At 45.7% G+C, this 19,256-nt stretch overlaps 2 protein-coding genes across 2 annotated transcripts in view; one reads left to right on the forward strand and one right to left on the reverse strand.

The window, feature by feature from the left end:
- Positions 1-440: 440 nt before the first annotated feature.
- On the reverse strand, positions 441-1,208 carry LOC121862622 (small proline-rich protein 3-like). Its single transcript, XM_042360938.1, has one exon. It carries the CDS (start codon positions 1,206-1,208, stop codon positions 441-443), a length of 768 nt encoding a protein of 255 aa, XP_042216872.1.
- Positions 1,209-6,283: 5,075 nt separating this feature from the next.
- LOC121862623 overlaps positions 6,284-19,256 on the forward strand; it is a 91,691-nt gene continuing 78,718 nt past the window's right edge. Inside the window, exon 1 of the mRNA XM_042360939.1 lies at positions 6,284-6,409. Within this exon, the coding sequence (XP_042216873.1) occupies positions 6,330-6,409 (80 nt within the window). The 5' untranslated portion in view covers positions 6,284-6,329. The remainder of the gene's footprint in view (positions 6,410-19,256) is intronic.

The following is a 19,256-nucleotide window of genomic DNA, read 5'->3' on the forward strand; positions in this document are numbered from 1 at the left end:
CTGATCACACAGACGATACTACAATTACTCGCCCAGCGTAATAAAACATAAAGCAGCCTCAAAACACATTATGCTTTTTTAGACATGTTGTTATATCATGATGAAAAACACAGCACTCAAACATCAAGAGAGGTTTTCTACACAGATCAATTATTCTGTAACACAGGACACTGTTTTCTTACACTGTAAAATGTTCCCTGAAAAAGTGAAATATTCATTTACCCATTACCTTATTCATTTACTTACCCACGATAATTCTTTTAAACAGGACAAAGGACAAAACTATTTAACCAGTATTGTTTTCTTTCATTCAGTACAATATTCTTGAAAAAAATTCAATTGTCTAAAATACGTCAAAAACGTTTTTAAACACAACACCTCGACCAGACACCAAGGTATTTGTATTTATTAAGTGGTAATTATACATAAGTGACATACATTTACAACACTGGGGCCTCTGGACAGTAGACCTGTGGGGCCTCTGGGCAGTAGAACTGTGGGGCCCCTGGGCAGTAGGACTGTGGGGCCCCTGGGCAGTATGACTGTGGGACTCCTGAGCAGTAGGACTGTGGGGCCTCTGGGCAGTAGGACTGTGGGACTCCTGAGCAGTAGGACTGTGGGGCCTCTGGGCAGTAGAACTGTGGGGCCCCTGGGCAGTAGAACTGTGGGACCCCTGGGCAGTAGGACTGTGGGACTCCTGAGCAGTAGGACTGTGGGGCCTCTGGGCAGTAGAACTGTGGGGCCCCTGGGCAGTAGGACTGTGGGGCCCCTGGGCAGTATGACTGTGGGACTCCTGAGCAGTAGGACTGTGGGGCCTCTGGGCAGTAGGACTGTGGGACTCCTGAGCAGTAGGACTCAGGGCCTCTGGGCAGTAGACCTGTGGGACTCCTGAGCAGTAGGACTGGGGCCACTGTGGGGCCCCTGGGCAGTAGAACTGTGGGACCCTGGGCAGTATGACTGTGGGACCCCTGAGCAGGGACTGTGGGGCCTCTGGGCAGTAGGACTGTGGGACTCTGAGCAGTAGGACTCTGGGCAGTAGACCCTGTGGGCTGAGTGGGGGCTCCAGTGGACTGTGGGCCCTGGGCAGTAGGACTGTGGGGCCCCTGGGCAGTAGAACTGTAGGGCTCCTGAGCAGTAGGACTGTGGGGCCTCTGGGCAGTAGAACTGTGGGGCCCTGGGCAGTAAAACTGTGGGACCCTGGGCAGCATAACTGTGATTCTCCTGGGCAGTAGGACTATGAGGCCCCCTGGGCAGTAGGGCTGAGGCCCCCTGGGCAGTAGGAATGTGGGACCTCCTGGGCAGTAGGAGTGTGGTGCCCCAGAGCGGTAGCACTATGGGGTCCCCTGGGCAGTAGGACTGTGGGGCCCCCCTGGGCAGTAGGACTGTGGGGCCCCCTGGGCAGTAGGACTGTGGGGCCCCCTGGGCAGTAGGACTGTGCGGTCCCCTGGGCAGTAGGACTGTGGATCCCCCTGGGCAGTAGGACTGTGGATCCCCTGGCAGTAAGACTGTGGAGCCCCAGGACGGTTGGACTGAAGGGCTCATGGGTAATAGGATTGTGAGGCCCCTGGACTAGGCAACTATTTGTCGAAACCCTGGGCAAATCCGGGTTTAGGATGGAGACCACCAGGCAGTGAGTGACCATTAGAATCTACAATACACAGGGCGACTTTTTATTATTTAAAACACAACCTCCAAAGTCTATCACATAGCAGTTTTATTCTACTGATACAGAAGTAACTTACAAGTGAAGACGATCACACCACACAACCAAAACACAACACCACGATTACAACAATGAATGAAAAAACAACAGTAGTTTTAATGTATATTACAGTACAGCAGAATGTTACTCTTTATAGACTAAACATTTCGTTAAATATACTGCACCAAATTATCAGAATCTCTGGAATTACAGAGCTTCACCTGACGTGAGGATGGAGGCCACCTGAACTAATTTACAACTGAATTTAGAGAAGACAGTGACCAACATTTTACCCCTGGGTCAGTTACAGCCGAGGGGTCGTTGTTGGCCTCAACGTCACGCTGCTATTGTAGTGTGTTCCGCTTTTTGGCTCACACCTGCTGCTTCCGTCTAGTGTTGACCAGGAATACTGTTGCATAGTGAGTGTGTGTGTGTGTGTGTGTGTGTGTGTGTGTGTGTGTGTGTGTGTGTGTGTGTGTGTGTGTGCATACGCCCCAACATTGGATGCAGAGAATGACATCAAGGAGGCATTTTACACCTAACACGACAGAGTGCTAATCTCTATCCAAAGAGAAGATAAGGTTGTGCTCCTTGGTGACTTCAATGCCAGAGTTGGCAGAGATGCTGACATATGGCAGGGAACCACAGGCAGAAATGAACTAGGCAAGTGCAATCCCAACGGCCTACTCCTCCTCGGCATGTGTGCTGCACACAACCTCACTATCACCAGTATCTTGTTTAGGCAGGCCGACAAGTTCAAGGGTTCGTTGCAACACCCACGATCCAAACAATGGCATCTCAATGACTACATCATCGTCAGAGAAAGAGATCGCCGAAATGTCTTCATAACCCTTGCCATGCGTGGCTCAGACCACTGCAACACTGATTTTTGGCTCGTCAGGGCCAAGCTCGTACTTCACGTCGCCCCAAAACGGCGAAGGCAGCAAGCCTCCAGAAGAGTTTTAGCACTATGCGTCTGGAGGATCCAGCGGTGGCTCCTGCTTTGAGAGAGCAGCTCGAACATGGGCTGATAAACAACCCGACAACAAACAACCCAAATCCCAGTGCAGAATGAGATATTCTCGACACTGTCATGACAAAATCCTGCAGAGAAACCCTCGGCCAGATCGAAAGAATACACCAGGACTGGTTTGATGAAAATGACCCGGCAATCAATATACTCGTCCTTTGATAAATGTGCTGCTTTAACTGACTGGCAGAACAACCCTCAATCTCGGACCAAAGCTGATACCTTCCGCAAGAATATACCGGCGGCCCAGCGAGAACTTCGCAATCTAAAGAACGACTGGTTTAAAAATAAAGCATGCAAAACACAAACATTTGCGGATGAGCACAAGATGCGCGAATTTTTCAATTTCACTAAAACATTTTATGGGCCAATCACTCGTGGCACAGCCCCCTCCACTTATCCAATGGTAACAGAAACACCGGTGTGGATGTCTTGACTACCCAGAAGGTCCCTCAGCATCCAGAGCTGACCCACCTCAGTTATCTTCCATCCCTGGATGAGGTAGCTCCTGCCATCAAACATATGAAAAATAACAAAGCCTCAGGGCCTGATGCAATCCCAGCTAAGGTATATAAAGCATGAGGACCTTTGTTTACCAGCCGTCTCCACTTTCTCCCGGAGAATACATGGAAAAAGGAAGAAATCCCCAAGCTCTTCAAGACGCCTCCATCGTCAATATTTATAAGAACAAGGGAGACCGGTCAGACTAAGGCAACTATGGCGGGATATCGCTGCTGTCCGTAGCTGGCAAGATTATCGCCCGATTCCTCCTAAACCGACTTCTTCCTGAAGCGGAAAACTTCCTCCTAGAATCTCAATGTGGATTTAGTCTAAACCATCACGTGGCACCACTGACATGATATTTGCTGCCCGTCAGACACAGGAAAAGTGCAGAGAACAGTGTCGAGACCTGCACATGGTTTTCATCGACCTAACCAAGATCTTAGACTCGGATAACAGGAAAGCCCTCTGATGGACCCTGAGGCGTTTTGGCTGCACACCAAAATTCATCGCCATTGTAAGGCAACTTCACGATGGCATGAACGGCAGTATGCTGCACAATTGCACCCAGTCTGAGTTCTTCCCTATCCAAACGGAGGTCAAACAAGGGTGTGTACTGGCAACAACTCTCTTTTTCATTTTCTTGGCTGCCTTCCTTACTCGTGCCAGTGCCAATCAATATAAGACGACTCCAGGCAAGAACAAAGGTGTCGGCAGCTTCCATTACTGACCTTCAGTATGCAGACGACCTCACCCTTGTTGCTCACACTGAACGCGACCTACAGGATTTCTTGAACACCTACGCAGATGTGTATGCACACTTCGGCCTTCAGGTGAATGTACGTAAGTAAGACTCAGATTCTCTTTCAATCTACCCCTGGTTCAGACACACCTCCACCATCCATCCAGCTTAATGGTACTACCCTCTCTAATGTTACCCACTTTCGGTATCTCGGCTCCCACCTGTCCACCACCGCGGACATCGATAAAAAGATTCAACATCGGGTCAGATGTGCATCTCAAGCCTTTGGCAGATTCCAAAACCGTGTCTTCAGCTGTAGGGAGCTGAAATTAACTAAAAAGTTTCACTTATATCGAGCAGTGGTCCTGCCCACCCTATTGTATGGCAGTGAGACTTGGTTCACATACAGGAGACGCCTCAAGGCACTTGCAAACTTTCACCAACGTAGTCTACGTTCCATCCTCCGAGTTCGCGGGGAAGACAAGAGAAGAAATGCCAGTATTCTTGCTGACACCATCCGTAGGAGCATGGAGACTACCATTATCCAGGAACAACTATGCTGGACTGGCCATGTTACCCACATGGACGACAGTAGACTGCGAAAGCAGCTACTTTACAGTCACCTAACGAATACTAAACGTAATGCCGGAGGGCAATTGAAAGGTATAAGGATAGTCTAAAGACAAACCTGAAAAAATGCCAAATCTATCCCCCCCTCACCTGGGAGACAATTACTCCACATCGTAACGCTTGGAGGAGCACCAAACAGGGTGTCAATACTTTCGATTTAGCCTGACTGCAAACCTAGGCAGACAAGCGCCAACACCAGAAAGACGCTGCCACTCCTCTCCCACACTAGATGTAACCCTCCACATGTGCAACATCTGTAAACAACTCTGCTGGTCCCGTATCGGCCTCTTTAGTCACCTCACTCACCAACCTGGGTGACATCCTTAATAACTCATATCATTGTATCATAGCTGGATGATCGTCATGCTCGATTCCGAGTGACAGGAAAGTAATAGTAGTAGTAGCTGGTATGTGGGGGGGTAGCCTGGTGTGTGGGTGGCAGCCCTAGTGTGTGGGGGTAACCCTGATGTGTGGGTGGTACCCCTTGTGTGTGGGGGGGCAGCCCTGGTGTGGTGTGTGGGGGTAGCCCTGGTCTTTGGGATAGCCCTTTAGTGTGTTTTTTTTTTCTTTTTTTTTTGCTCTCTCTTACATCCTGTGCAAGGTGAAGTGCAGAAGCGTTTACAGCGCCCATCTGGGAAGCATGCTAAGTCCATGCTTGCCTTTACGTCTCATGAGTTAAGGGCATAAAAGCCTGAAGGGTCATAGATTTTTGTCAAGGGCGTAGAGGCCTGAAGAGTCAGTGGTTTTATGTCTAAGCAAGTTATTGGAAGCTCCAGCAACTTTCCCTGAATACGAATTCGCAACTTTTCGATTTACAACAGGTACCTACTTTGCTGCTAGGTGAACAGGGACCAAGGGAGCTAGGAAGTGTGTCCAAACAACTTTCCACCGTCCTGGGAATCGAACCCTTGACATCTCACTTGCGAGGCAAGAGCGGTACCGTTCTACCACCGGCGCCCCCTGGGTGGTTGTTGTGGTGTGTGGGGGTGGCCCTGGTGTGTGGGTGGTAGCCCTGGTGTGTGGGTGTGGCCCTGGTGTGTGGGGGTGGCCCTGGTGTGTGGGGGTGGCCCTGGTGTGTGGGTGTGGCCCTGGTGTGTGGGTGTGTAGCCCTGGTGTGTGGGTGTGTGGCCCTGGTGTGTGGGGGTGGCCCTGGTGTGTGGGGGTGGCCCTGGTGTGTGGGTGGTAGCCCTGGTGTGTGGGGGTGGCCGCCCTTTTCTATACTAATAGCTGATTGATTTGTAGAAAATTCAAACTAAATGTGTTCATAATTGGTAAGCAGATGTGTTATGATGTAATATAATGTTAAATAATTATCTGAACTACCAAATGCAACTTATTTCAAGGCATTAGCACTTAGAGAGGATGTTAGAAACTTGAAATATTTATCATAAATGTCGATATAAACACGCGCTTGTATACATGCAATCCGGGGGAAGGGAAGACGCTCAGGGAAACCAATCAGCTATTTGTGGCTATAGACGAGGGGCGGGACTTACTGGCCAGGTTAGAGTGGAAAGGGTATAGTTTCTTGTAATTCAAGCGGAATAAAAATAAGGATGACGGGACCGACCCATCATGTGTTACCCAGAATGCATTGGCATAAACAAACGCGGATGACCTTGTGATTATATGTTATATAATGATAGTATTACTAAGACTGTTTGTTTCTGTGACAGGTGGTGCAGTATCAGAGGTGTCACAGGTGGTGTTGCGTGGCACGTACCATGGCAAGGAAACTAATCAACGTGGCCCTGCTACTGGGAGCCCTCGTCTCTATATACTCCTTCTTCTGCCTATATCCTAGGTGAGTGTCATTTGCTAGTACAGTCATATTGAAAAGTTCGCGACCTCAGCAGCGAGATTGAGCTGCTGGAGCGTACTGCCGAACCTTGGTAGTTTCTGGCTCAGTTTTTATGTTCAACCACGAGATGGCAGCGTAAACAACACAGCGTCTTGTCGAGTTGCCGGGAGTGTTTCAGTAGGTGGAGCCGTGTGACGAGTCGACAGAAATAAACATGGGAAGAATCGTTAACACGCAATTACCAGCATTATGTAGGTGTTATTATTTTTTACATGCAATTTTTTATAGTTTTATATATCAAACCTGTCATTAATGACGTCATGTAATGCATCAACTTGTTAGCAAGATCATTTGTATATGTATGATAAGGAAATTTTGTTGAGGGCTCCAACCCGAGTAAGACAAAAAAGCAAATCAGACGGCATATGATTATATGACGTATAAGGGCAGCATGTATTTGGCTTAACTACATTTAGTTCTATTAATTACAAGGTTTAGACATGATCTAAATATACTGAGGAAGGGAACAGGAGATTAATAACATAGAAATAGAGAGGCCACGAGGGGGTAGGGAGTAGCTTGCATGCATTTTAATCGTCTGGTGGTGGTGGTGGATACCCACCTACGTCAACAAGTGTGGGGGGGGGGGTAGCCCGGTGGTCAAGTCGGCGAAGGCCCCCCACTGATTTTTATTAAACTTTTAAATGGTCAATAGGTTCATGTGGCTAAGCAGCCCATTTTTTTTTACCAGTGTAATAATGCATATAAGGGCAGGAGTCTTGTATGTATACAATATAAAATTTATTATTACATTGGCATGTGTTAAATAACCAGCTGTCCTCCATAGAAACCAGACACATTAGGAGAACGTTAACCCAAATCAACTGTTGGACAATTCCAACCTTATGACTATGGCCTACGATGTTTAAAATAATACGCTTTGCAGCGACATGTTCTCAAGGTAGGCACCAGTTGGGCCACACACACACACTGAATCTTACCGGTAATAGGCGTAAGATTCTGTGACTTATCTTTGAAATGACTGATACATGCAGTAGACATAAGATAAACGTGTTGAGATGAAACGTGGTCGAAAACATGATGGGATATATTTTCATCCTATTACTTTATGCGGGAAATCTGAATTGAGAGAGTGGGGGGCTTCAATACGGGGCGGAAGGTGAGAGAGAGTAAGGTGGCATTGCTTTGTTCTGGCAAAATCGGTTTTGAATATAAGAATGGAAGAGACTGCAGTGGGCCTATTGGCCCATACTAGGCAGTCCAGTTTACACCCAACCCCTATCGTTCATATATCACTACAACCTATACAGGTATATGAAAATATCCAAAGTGTTCGAGTTAATGATGATACATTGTAACTTGTTCCACTCACCCACTACTCTATTTCCAAACCAATGTTTACCTCTCTCGGGCCTAAATCTAAATTTGTTTAATTTAAAACCATCGCTACAAGTTCGTTTCTACTTGGTTAATTTAAGTACCTATGTCATATCACCTTTGTTTAGCCCCGAGTTCCATTTATACACCTCGATCAATCGCCCCTCACTCTACGTCTCTCGAGGGAGAGCAAATTAACCTGTCTCTGTACTCAAGGTTCCTAATACCCGGGATTAGTCTTGCCCTCCTCCTCCTCCTCCTCTGTATGCTTTCCACGGATTCGATATCCATTCTATAGTACGGTGACCAAAACTGAGCTGCACAATCCAAGTGAGGTCTCACAAGTGCACGATATAGTTTTAGGATAACTTCACTAGTCTTGTAATTAATACTCCATTGTATGAACCCAAGTACTTTGTTAGCCTTGTTTCGAGCAAATACGCATTGTTGTCTTGGTTTAAGATTATTAATTATTATCATTACCCCTAAATCTTTCCCACAGTTGGATTTCTCTAATATCATCGTTTTTTATCTGTTATTTGGTCTCTCTGTTTGCATCCCCTATGATATAATGACAAATATAATGATGGCACCTTCCTTGGTGAGCTCTGAGGTGACTCGAGAGGCCTATATGGGATCGGCAGGGTCGTCCACAGATGTTGCACATCTTGTGTGGGAGGGGCGGCGGCAGCGTCTTTCCGGCGCTGGCGCTTGTCTGCCTCGGTTTGCAGTCGAACTAATTCGAAAGTATTGACACCTTCTTGTGTGATGCTCCTCTAAGCTTTACGGTGTGACATGATTGTGTCCCAGATGAGGGGGTCGATTTGGCACTTTTTCAGGTTTGTCTTAAGACTCTCTTCCTGTTCCGTTGTCTGCCAGCGTTATGTTTCCAATCCTCAGGTGGCTGTAAAGTAGCTGGTTTGGCCTTCTACTGTCGTCCATGCAGGTAACATGGCCAATCCAGAGTAGTTGTTTGTGGATAATGGTAGCCTCGATGCTCCTACCGTTGGTGAGAGCGAGAATACTGGAATCTGTTCTCTTGTCTTCCCAGCAAACTCGGAGGATGGAACGTAGTCTACGTTGGTGAAAGTTTTCAAGTGCTTTGAGGTGCCTCCTGTATGTGACCCATGTCTTGCTGCTATACAGCGGGCTGGGGACGACCACTGCTTGATGCACGTGCAATTTTGTAGATAATTTCAGCTCCCTACAGCTGGACACGGCTATGGAGTTTGCCAATGCTTGAAATGTGCATCATATCTGATGTTGAATCTTTTCATCGATGTCCGTGGTGGTGGACCGGTGGGAGCCAAGGTACTGAAAGTGGGTAACATTAGTGGGGGTAGTACCGTTAATCTAGATGGATGGTGGAGGTGTGGTTGAATCAGGAGCAGGCTAAAAGAGAATCAGAGTCTTGCACACATTCACCTCAAGGCTGAAGTGTGCATACTCATCTACATAGGTGTTTACAATCTTCTGAAAGTCGCGTTCAGTGTGAGTGACGAAGGTGAGGTCGTCTTCATAATAAAGTTCAGTGATGAAAGCAGCTGCTTGAAGTCGTCTTATGTTCAAAAGTCCCTTCATACGGTACTGGATGTCCACCCCGCTGGCTAAATTAGCACTGCCAAGAGTAAGGAAGGCAGTCAAGAAAATGGAAAAGAGAGTTGGTGCCCAGTACACATCCTCTTTTTACCCCTCATTTGGATGGGGAAGAACTCAGACTGGGTGCCATTGTGCAGAACACTGCCGCTCATGCCATCGTGGAGGCCTCACAATGGCAATGATTTTTGGTGGGCCTCCAAAACGAGCGAGGGTCCACCAGAGAGATTCCCCGTTGACCAAGTCGAAGGCCTTAATAAGATGAAAGAAGGCCATGTACAAGTCACGACGCTGTTCTCTGCACTTTTCCTGTATCTGGCGGACAGAAAAGATCATGTCAGTGGTGCCACGTGATTGTTCTAAAGCCAAATTGTGATTCTGGGAGGAAGTTTTCCGCCTCAGGAAGAAGTCTGTTTCGGAGAACTCGGGCGATAATCTTACCAGCTACGGAAAGCAGCGAGATCCTGCGGTTGTTGCCACAGTCTGACCGGTCTCCCTTGTTCTTATAAACATTGACGATGGAGGCGTCTTTAAGATCTTAAGGGATTTCCTACTTCACTCGTATATTCTCCAGGAAAGGGTGGAGACGGCTGGTTAGCAAAGGTCCCCCTGCTTCATACTCCTCGGCTGGGATTCCATCAGACCCTGAGGCTTTGTTATATTTCATCTGCTTGATGCAGTAGCTACCTAATCCAGGAATGGAGGATAGCTGAGGTGGGTCGGCTCTGGATGCTGAGGGACATCCACATCAGTGTTTAGGTTGAGCAGCGAATGGGAGCGTTCATTCCAGCGCTGATGGATGCCGTTTTTTGTGTTTAATTAGAGGGTTACCGTCAGATGAGTGGAGGGGAAAGGGGGCACGCCAGAAGTAGTTGGGCCATATATTGTTTAAGCTGATTTGAAAATTCACTCATCTTGTGTTGATCTGATTTTTTTTGCATTTCACTTTCTATATTTTTCCACCATATATTTCCACAATTCGTTCATTAGATTGCGAATTCCGCGCTGGACCGCCACTTTCTTCTAGCAGAAGGTATCAGCTTTGGTCAGAGACTTGGGGCTGTTCTGCCCTTCAGTGACAGAAGTAAATTTACTATTGACACAATTGACGAGAACTTCGATTTTCGGGTCGTTTTAATCAAACCAATCCTGGTGTTTTGTTGCAGGTTTTTGTGATGACAGCTTTCATGGGATGTCATTTGGCATTATTATTTTGGTTGTTTGTTGTTGGATTGCTTATCAGCCCATCGTTGAGCTAAAAGCATGTGTTACCGAAGGATCCTCTAGTCACTTAGTGTTAAAACCTCTTCAGAAGGCTTGTTGCCTTCGCCGTTTTGGAGCGACGTGAAGGGAGAGTTTGGCTCTGACGAGCCGGTGAACTGCGTCAGTGGTCTGAGCCATGCATGGCTCGGGTGATGAGGACATCTCAGTGATTTCTTTCTCTGACAATGACTTAGTCAATGAGATGCAAATGTTTGCATCGTGGGTGTTGCCAAGAACCCTTGAACTTTTCAGCACGGTATTGGTAATAGTGAGTTGTGTTCAGCACACTTGCTGAGATGGAGTTAGCCGTTGGGATAACACTTGTCTACTCTGTTTATCCCTGTGATCCCCTGCCAAATGTCAGCATCCCTTCCAACTCTGGTATTAAAGTCGCCTCGGAGCACAAACCTCATCTTCACTGGGGACAGAGGTTAGCACTTTGTCAAGGTCGGCGTAAAAGGCCTCCTTGATGCCATCCTCTGCATCCAGTGTTGGGGCGTATGCACTGATGAAAAAGGCATGACGTGAGTGATTCAGTGGGACCCGAAGTGTCATGAGGCGCTCGTTGATCCCAATAGGCATTTCAGTTAGACTATGTAGAAGGGGTTGGCGACTGGCAAAGCCAACTCCGTCAATGTGGTTTCTCTCCACAACAGGCTTACCCTTCCAGAAGAAGGTATAGCCGGGTCCCTGTTCTGTGAGTCGACCTTCGTCTGGGAGCCGGAACTCACTAATGGTGTTGATGTTATATCTAGACAGCTATTTTCCCACAAGGGCAGTTCTTCTTTCAGGATGTCAATATCCAGAAAGGTCCTGACAGTCCATTCACCGACCATAAGAGGTTGCTTAGTTTGTTTTTGCTTTTTTCTGTGATTGTGATTATGTTTTCGACCGCATAAGGATGACCCTACAGGGCGCTGTTGCCCAGTCAGGTTGGTTTTTCGGCAGACTATGTTTAGGGCGCCTTTTCTAAGGCACCTTTTCTAGCCCCCTCTCAATGTAGAGTGAACACAGTGGCTCCTGGTAAGGAATGCTCAGTCGCACAGGCAGAACTGGATTGCACTGCTGCCTAGATTCCAGTGCATATACGACCATCTTATCTAAGCTGCCCATGTGCAGAGTTGTGATGAAAGACTCCCAGCAATCATCTCTGCCTGTTCCTGTCACCACTCGTCTGTCGCCATAGGAGTTTTGGGGGTATAGGGATTTTGATGATGATGAGAGATATAATGAGCTGGATAAATGGCTGTGCGTGAGTTGATTTTTGTAGTGAGGCAGGAGTGCAGGCTACAACCACACATCTTGGCTCTCCCTTTTCCTGATCCAGTGGTGCAAATAGTTGCAACGTGTGGGGAAAGAGAGAGTTGCAATGGACTGCCGACAGCCCAGTTTGTTGGTCACTTCTTCTGCCTATATCGCCATTGTGGTCTTATTGGAGCTCTACCTGATGCGGGGCTCCACCGCAGATTTTTCGTTCGAGGTTTACTCCCGTAGCCTTATACCTGCCAAGGTTAATCTGCAAGGCAGTGGGGCAGTGGTTGGTAGGAGCCAGGATGTGTCCACGTGCCAGTGGGCACTATGCGTCATCCCTCTGGGGTCAACTGCTACTCCGAAATCCCCTACGGGTCTAGTCTGGGACCATGAGGCACCCAGTTACCGTGTTTTACCACGAGGAGGCACAGCAGAGTCTTGATGGTGAAGAGGCTGTGTACTGGCAGGGGAAGACTTGCGCAAATGTTGCTTCCCTGTTCAGCACTAGGGCTAGCCAGCGGCAGTAGCTGAAAGTGAGAAGACGCAAGCAGTGCCTGCACCTTAACACTAACATAATCCTGCCACACTAGACGTATTACACCACACTGTATGTGTGCACGTAAGCACACACATGCACACACACACCTTGAGTGCTTCAGAGAGCAGACGTGGTTTTAGGTGCCCCTACGAATAGCTAGGGAGTCAGAGTGTGACCCCTCCTACCACCTCCCATCCCTCATTACCACCGGGATTTATCAGCAAACATTCGAGTGATCAGCGCAAAAATTGGTTAACAACTTTGATCCAGAAGTTTAATCCATAGAAAACAAGTGGTAATGGTCTGTGGCTCTCTTAGTGCCACAGTCAGTGGTGAGCCACGGGCAGCTGTTACCGACTATCTATTCTGGGAGCGCAGTGGGATTTAATCATAATTTAAAGAAGAGAAGCTTTGGGGTATGGGATCCTGAGAATCTACTTCCGACCTCTGAATGGCCGTTTTTAAATTCCGTATTCTGTACAGTGATCAGCTGGTAACCCCTCAAAGTGACCAAAAATTTTACTTTAATAATAATTTTGAGCACAAACAAGGGTCTGGTGCAGAATGGCAGAGAATCGTGTCCTGATCGTGAATCAACAACTTAAGAAGGCAATTTCTTGTACAAAGGAACGCCCTTAATGAGTAAAGCCTTTTCTGCGCTAATTAAACCTAAAATCCCAAAATAATACTGGGTCATCAGTTACTGCTGTTACAGTCTCGAAACAAAGGAAAAAAAAGTGCCGGCATAACAAAATTTCTCTTTTTATTGATACTTTGCTCTCTGATATTGTTCACATCATTTTTAAATGATTGGGTTTTTGACATCCCACCAAACCAGTGCAGGGTTTAACAACCTCTGATTATGAAAAATATCTTTAAAGAACAACAATTACGATCTAGTTTATAAAATATAGGAAAAGTTAACAAATTTATCATTTGTTTAGTTCACGAGTCCAACCTGAGAGAATATCGTAAAATAATGTATAAAACATATTACAATATCTTCAAAAAAATTTTCTGTAGAATGATCATCAACAACAGCTTGCAGATTACAAACTACAGGGGAGAGGTGGAGTTGGACAACACAATAACAACCACACGAATCACTTCAAAGTTTACAAACTGTCTTCATCATCAGAGGAAAACTTCATATCTTCATCACTACTGTCGTTGCTCAGATCACCTTTAGCTGGGAGCAATGTAGCAGGAAGCTGTGGCCCATCAACCCTGATTATTTCATATGACTCCTCACCAAGATTTCCTCCATTAGATGTTGATGATATGCTTGTCGGCACGAGCCCACATTGCAGCCATAAGAGAAGTTTGTTTGGCGTGTTGACTAAGTTCTGTCTCACATGGCGGGATGCTGTTCCCATCAACTCCTTCGAATTTATTGGAAATATTTTTCCCTGCAGCTTTTGGACCATAATTTTTCTCAAAATCTTTTATATACAATCTGCTCAGAGAGCTACAGTACATGCCTCTTGCTCCATATAAACTACAGCTGAACTCGTGTAACTTATTTGTAAATTGTGTTATGGGACATACTTTTTCCACAACATGAAAACACAAGGAAAGATAAATGAGGAACGGCAATATTCACAATACACTAGAAACTGCTATAATATATTAAGTATTAAACATATTTACACTATATACACAGAAAGGTGAAAAGGAGAGTACATCAACTACAACTGAGAAACAACACCGGGGACAAAAGACAAGAACCTATATTGCTACAATTAGCACATGGAGTAAGTGTTACCTATCACAATATACATTATAATTATAATCCTAATATGGTCAGATACCAGCGTGCTAGTCTACCTGAAAGAGTTTTACCGTGAAACAGCTCTGTCACTGCCACCTGATCTGTATAGACAACAACTAACGTTTCTAGATGCGTTACTGAATAATGTGTTTCGGCATCATTAAGTTTACGACTTGCAAAAGCAATCACTCTATATTTTCCTCGTGCGTCCAGCTGCATAAGTACAGTGCCGATTACCTGTATTGAGGCGTCGGTACACAGAGTAAATTCTTGAGAGTAGTCAGGAAATGCTAAAACTGGGGCATTGGTAATTGCTGTTTTCAATGCACTAAAACTATCTTCTTGCTCAGCATTCTATACAAAAGGCATCCTTCCTAAGTAGCTTAGTCAAGGGTGAAGCTAATGTCGCATAACCTTTAATAAAAGAATGATAATATCTAGATCAACCAAGAAAACTACGTACTTTATCAACAGTTGTAGGGCGTGGGAACTGGGCAACAGCCTTAACCTTAACCTTGTCATCAACTGTGTGAATGCCGTCACCGTCAGCTACATGACCAAGGAATTGGATTCTGGATTTAAAAAAATCACATTTAGAAAGTTTGACTTTGAGTCCTGCTGTAGAAAGTTTTGGAAAACTTAACGGAGTTTAGCAATATGCGTATCTACATCCTTACTGACTACGATGAGATCATCTGAGTAGGCACATACTGTGGTCACTATCAACCCTGCAAACAAGATGTTGATCATCCTTTGAAAAGTCGGTGGGGCATTTCTGAGACCGAAAGGCATCCGCAAAAATTCAAAATGGTCCAAAGGAATACTAAAAGCTGTAATCTCCCGAGACTTTTCATCCAGAGGTGTTTACCAATAACTGCCAAGGTTGCTAAATACAGCATTATCCTTGCCTAAGGATTGTAAAATCTCACCCAAGACAGCCATTGGGCACCTACCTGGGAGTATATTTTCATTGACGCGCCTAAAATCAATTACTGGGCGCCAACCTCCATCCTTCTTAGGGAATTAAAAATAGTGGATTACTGAAAGAGGATTTTGAATATGTGACAATCTCTTGATCCAACATATCCTGAACCATGTCCTGGACTACAGCACGCTGGCTATGTGGTAGTCGGTAAGCTGGTATGTAAATTGGGTTTGTGCCTTGTTTTAGGGATATGTGATGTCAGGTTAAATTTGTGTGACCTAGCTGTTCCCCTGGTAAAGCTACAATGTTTCGGTAGTCAGCAAGTAACTCTAGGAGCTTAGTCTTGCCTTGAAGATGATCCATCACCTTGGCAGATGGCAAAGCCAACTCCATAAATGCGGTTTCTCTCCGCAGCAGGCTTACCCTTCTAGAAGAAGGTATAGCCAAACCCCCGTTCTGCGAGCTGGTCCTCATCTGGGAGCCGGGACTCACTGATGGCTGCTATGTCGATGTTATTTATACCTAGCCAGCTCTTTTGCCACAAGGGCAGTTCTTCTTTCAGGGCACTCATTTGTGCCAGTAACCAGAAGGGTCCTGACATTCCATGCAGCGACCATAAGAGGTTGTATGGTTTGTTTTTGTTTGGATCTGTGATTTTGACTGTGTTTTCAACCGCATAAGGATGACCTTACTGGGTGTGGTTGCCCAATCAGGTTTTGTTTTTATGCAGGCTATGTTTAGGGCACCTTTTCTAGCCCCCTCCCCATGTGGGGTGAGCAGAGTGGCAACTCGAAAAAGCTGATCAGTCGCACAGACAGGACCGGAATGCACTGGTGCCCAGATCCCAGTGCATAAACGATATTCTTATCTGTGCCGCCCATGTGCAGAGTTGTGACTAGAGATTCCCGGCAGTCATCTCTGCCTGTCCCCGTCGCCACTCGTTCGTCGCCATAGGACTTATGTGGGTACAGTATAGGGGTTTTGATTATGATGAGAGGTATGATAAACTGGATGATGGCTGCACGTGAGTTGATTTATGTGGTGAGGCAGGAGCTGTGGCTGCAACCACACATCTTGGCTCTCCTTTTTCCTGATCCAGTGGTGCAAGTGTTGCAACAACTGGGGAGAGGGAGAGTTGCAATGAACTGCCGATAGCCCATTTTGGTGGGCTTCGCCTTAATAGCCTGTCCATCAGGCATTGCCTTCGTCCGCCAGTGTAGCCGTTGGGTTTCCACGGTGGTCACCTGTTCCTCCTATACTGCCGTTGGGGGATTGTTGAAGCTCTGTAAGAATGTCTGCCTGATGCGGGGCTCCACCGCAGACTTTTCGTTTGGGGTTTACTTCCGTAGCCAGGGCCGGATTTACCAATAGGTCAAGTAGGCCATTGGCCTAGGGCCCACCGGTATCTGGGGGCCACTGAAACTAATTTGTCGCGCAGCGTGCCAGCGTATAACCTTGTTTCAAGTGTACACCGAGTATTTCATTATATAGTATATTCACAACCATAAGGGCCCCTGTACAATAAGTATAGGGCCCGGAGTATGGGGCCCCTGTACAATAAGTATAGGCCCTCAGTGGTCTTCAACTGGTGGGCCACGGACTAGGCCCTATAGTAAAATGAAGAAAAGAAGATAAAATAAGATAATAAAAAAAATATCTATACATTTTTTAAATATCCGTGTCCCACCATCGATCTACCTATCTATACATACATATATACTGGAGAGAGAGAGAGAGAGAGAGAGAGAGAGAGAGAGAGAGAGAGAGAGAGAGAGAGAGAGAGAGAGAGAGAGAGAGAGAGAGAGAGAGAGAGAGAGAGAGAGAGAGAGAGAGAGAGAGAGAGAGAGAGAGAGAGAGAGAGAGAGAGAGAGAGAGAGAGAGAGAGAGAGAGAGAGAGAGAGAGAGAGAGAGAGAGAGAGAGAGAGAGAGAGAGAGAGAGAGAGAGAGTCCTTCAGCGCCTTGACCTGTAAAGGACAAGATCGGTTCACGTTCAGTACGTGTCAGGGTTACCGTTGGTTTGCTGACAGCTCGCTCAGCCAGTCAGGATCTTTTCAGCCTCAGCTCAGTGATATTTTATATTGTGCACGCTGCACTCATTATTTACTAATGATATTTTACATGTTGCATTAAATGGACTTCAGTGTTATATTACGTGTGTTTTTGTGTCTATTTTTTGTGATATTGGCATCTCTTATAGACTTACACTATTTGTTTGCTTACAGATTATTCTTGGGGATTCTCATGAGATAAATATGTCGTCCCTGAAAAAATATCTGAGTGGCTCACAAAAGAGAAAATTAAAAGCAGCCAAAGCTGCATAACTGCAATCAGTTCCAAAGCTGACAACATTTTTTAAACCAAAAGGAGATTCAGAGCCAAGTACCAGTGACAGTAAACTCCCAGGGGATGACACAGTAGATGTTCACTTTCATGATTCAGATGACGAAGCGAGGTCAGCTGAGTCACAGTCACAGAGATTAAGTAAATCAGCACCTACAGCAATGGAAGTACCACCTGTGACTGAAGCTTCATCCGATTCATCTCAGTTGACTTATAAAGAAACATTCTGTGGAACAAGGTGTCAGTGTTGAGTTGTGTGTATCAAGTGATCCAGCTGACTGGCTGACAATTGATGATAAACTGATTGAGTATTTACTAAACCTTCCTCTTAATATATATTGTGAACAATGTGACTTCTCAAGATCTGCAAGAAGTGAAAATGTGGGTGAAAAGGAAAGAGTTTGATATGTGCCCAAATCCTTGTTTACACGTCAAATGGCAAATGATGAAAAAGTTAAAAGGGAATGGCTTGTGTATTCTCCAAAAACTGGAGATGTATTTTGTGTTCCATGCAAGCTATTCAGCAAGCAAGTCTCATTGTTTACTAGTGGGTTTAGCGACTGGAAAAACTGCCAGCGTAGAGTTGCTGAACATGAAAGTAGCAAAGAGCATAAAATCTCAGTTACTACTTGGCGTATGAGGGCAATTACAGCAAGGGGAATTGATGCCACTTTGGCTTTGCCAGTAGAATTGGAGAGAAAATACTGGAAAGAAGTTCTATTGCGCATAGTTGAAACACTAAAATTTTTAACATCAAGAGGTCTTCCTCTCAGAGGTAGTGATGAAAGAATAGGCTCTAGCAACAATGGGAATTACCTTGGAGTACTGGAACTCCTGGCAAAATTTGACCCTTTTCTTGCACAGCATCTGGAGAAGTATGGTGCTGTAGGTAGTGGAAAGACTTCATATCTCTCAAAAAAGATTTGTGAGGAAATGGTCAATCAGATGGCTGAAGAAATTCACTCAATTATCATAAGTGAAGTGAAACAAGACAACTATTATTCAGTTAGTGTAGATTCCACACCGGATGTTAGTCATACTGAACAACTTACATTCATAGTTCGTTATGTCAAACCTGATGGCAAACCTATTGAGCGATTTATAAAGTTCATAGACATACATGACCATGGTGCAGAGAGCACAGCCTCAACTGTTGTACAGTTAATTAAAGATGTTGGTCTTGATTTGAGTGACATGAGAGGGCAGAGTTATGACAATGCTGCCAATATGTCAGGCATTTACACTGGTCTCCAAGCCAGAATAAAGGCTATGAATCCCCTGGCATATTATGTCCCTTGTGCAGGTCACTCCTTGAACCTTGTAGGAACATCAGCTGCCAGCAGTTGCCTTGGGTCTGTTTCATATTCCAGATTTTTGCAAGCCTTATACAACTTCTTCTCAGCCTCCACATATAGATGGGATCACTTGAAAGCTGCACTACCTGCTGAAGTGATTGTAGTGAAATCCCTTTCAGAAACTCGCTGGAGTGCGAGGGCTGATGCTGCTAAAGCAGTGTTTTTACATTACCTTGAGATAAAGTCAGCACTGGAGAACATATGTTCTGACAGTAGACAAACTGTGGCTACAAAGCTTGAAGGTGAAGGCCTCATAAGACAAATGGAAGCATTTGAAACAGCACTTCTTACTGTAATATGGTATAAAATCTTAACAAGGTTTAATGCAACCAGCTTATCACTTCAAAAAGTTGAGACCGACCTTCTGTCAGTTGTGAAACTGTATGAGAGTTTGATCTCCTTCGTCTCAGAAA

The sequence above is a fragment of the Homarus americanus genome, unplaced genomic scaffold (assembly GCF_018991925.1).
Source record: "Homarus americanus isolate GMGI-L3 unplaced genomic scaffold, GMGI_Hamer_2.0 scaffold31037, whole genome shotgun sequence".
NCBI lineage: Eukaryota > Metazoa > Arthropoda > Malacostraca > Decapoda > Nephropidae > Homarus > Homarus americanus.

What these genes read in the sequence shown, in the direction of transcription:
- LOC121862622 (XM_042360938.1), bottom strand. Translation starts at nt 1,208, where the DNA reads ATGCTGCCCAGGGTCCCACAGTTTTACTGCCCAGGGCCCCACAGTTCT.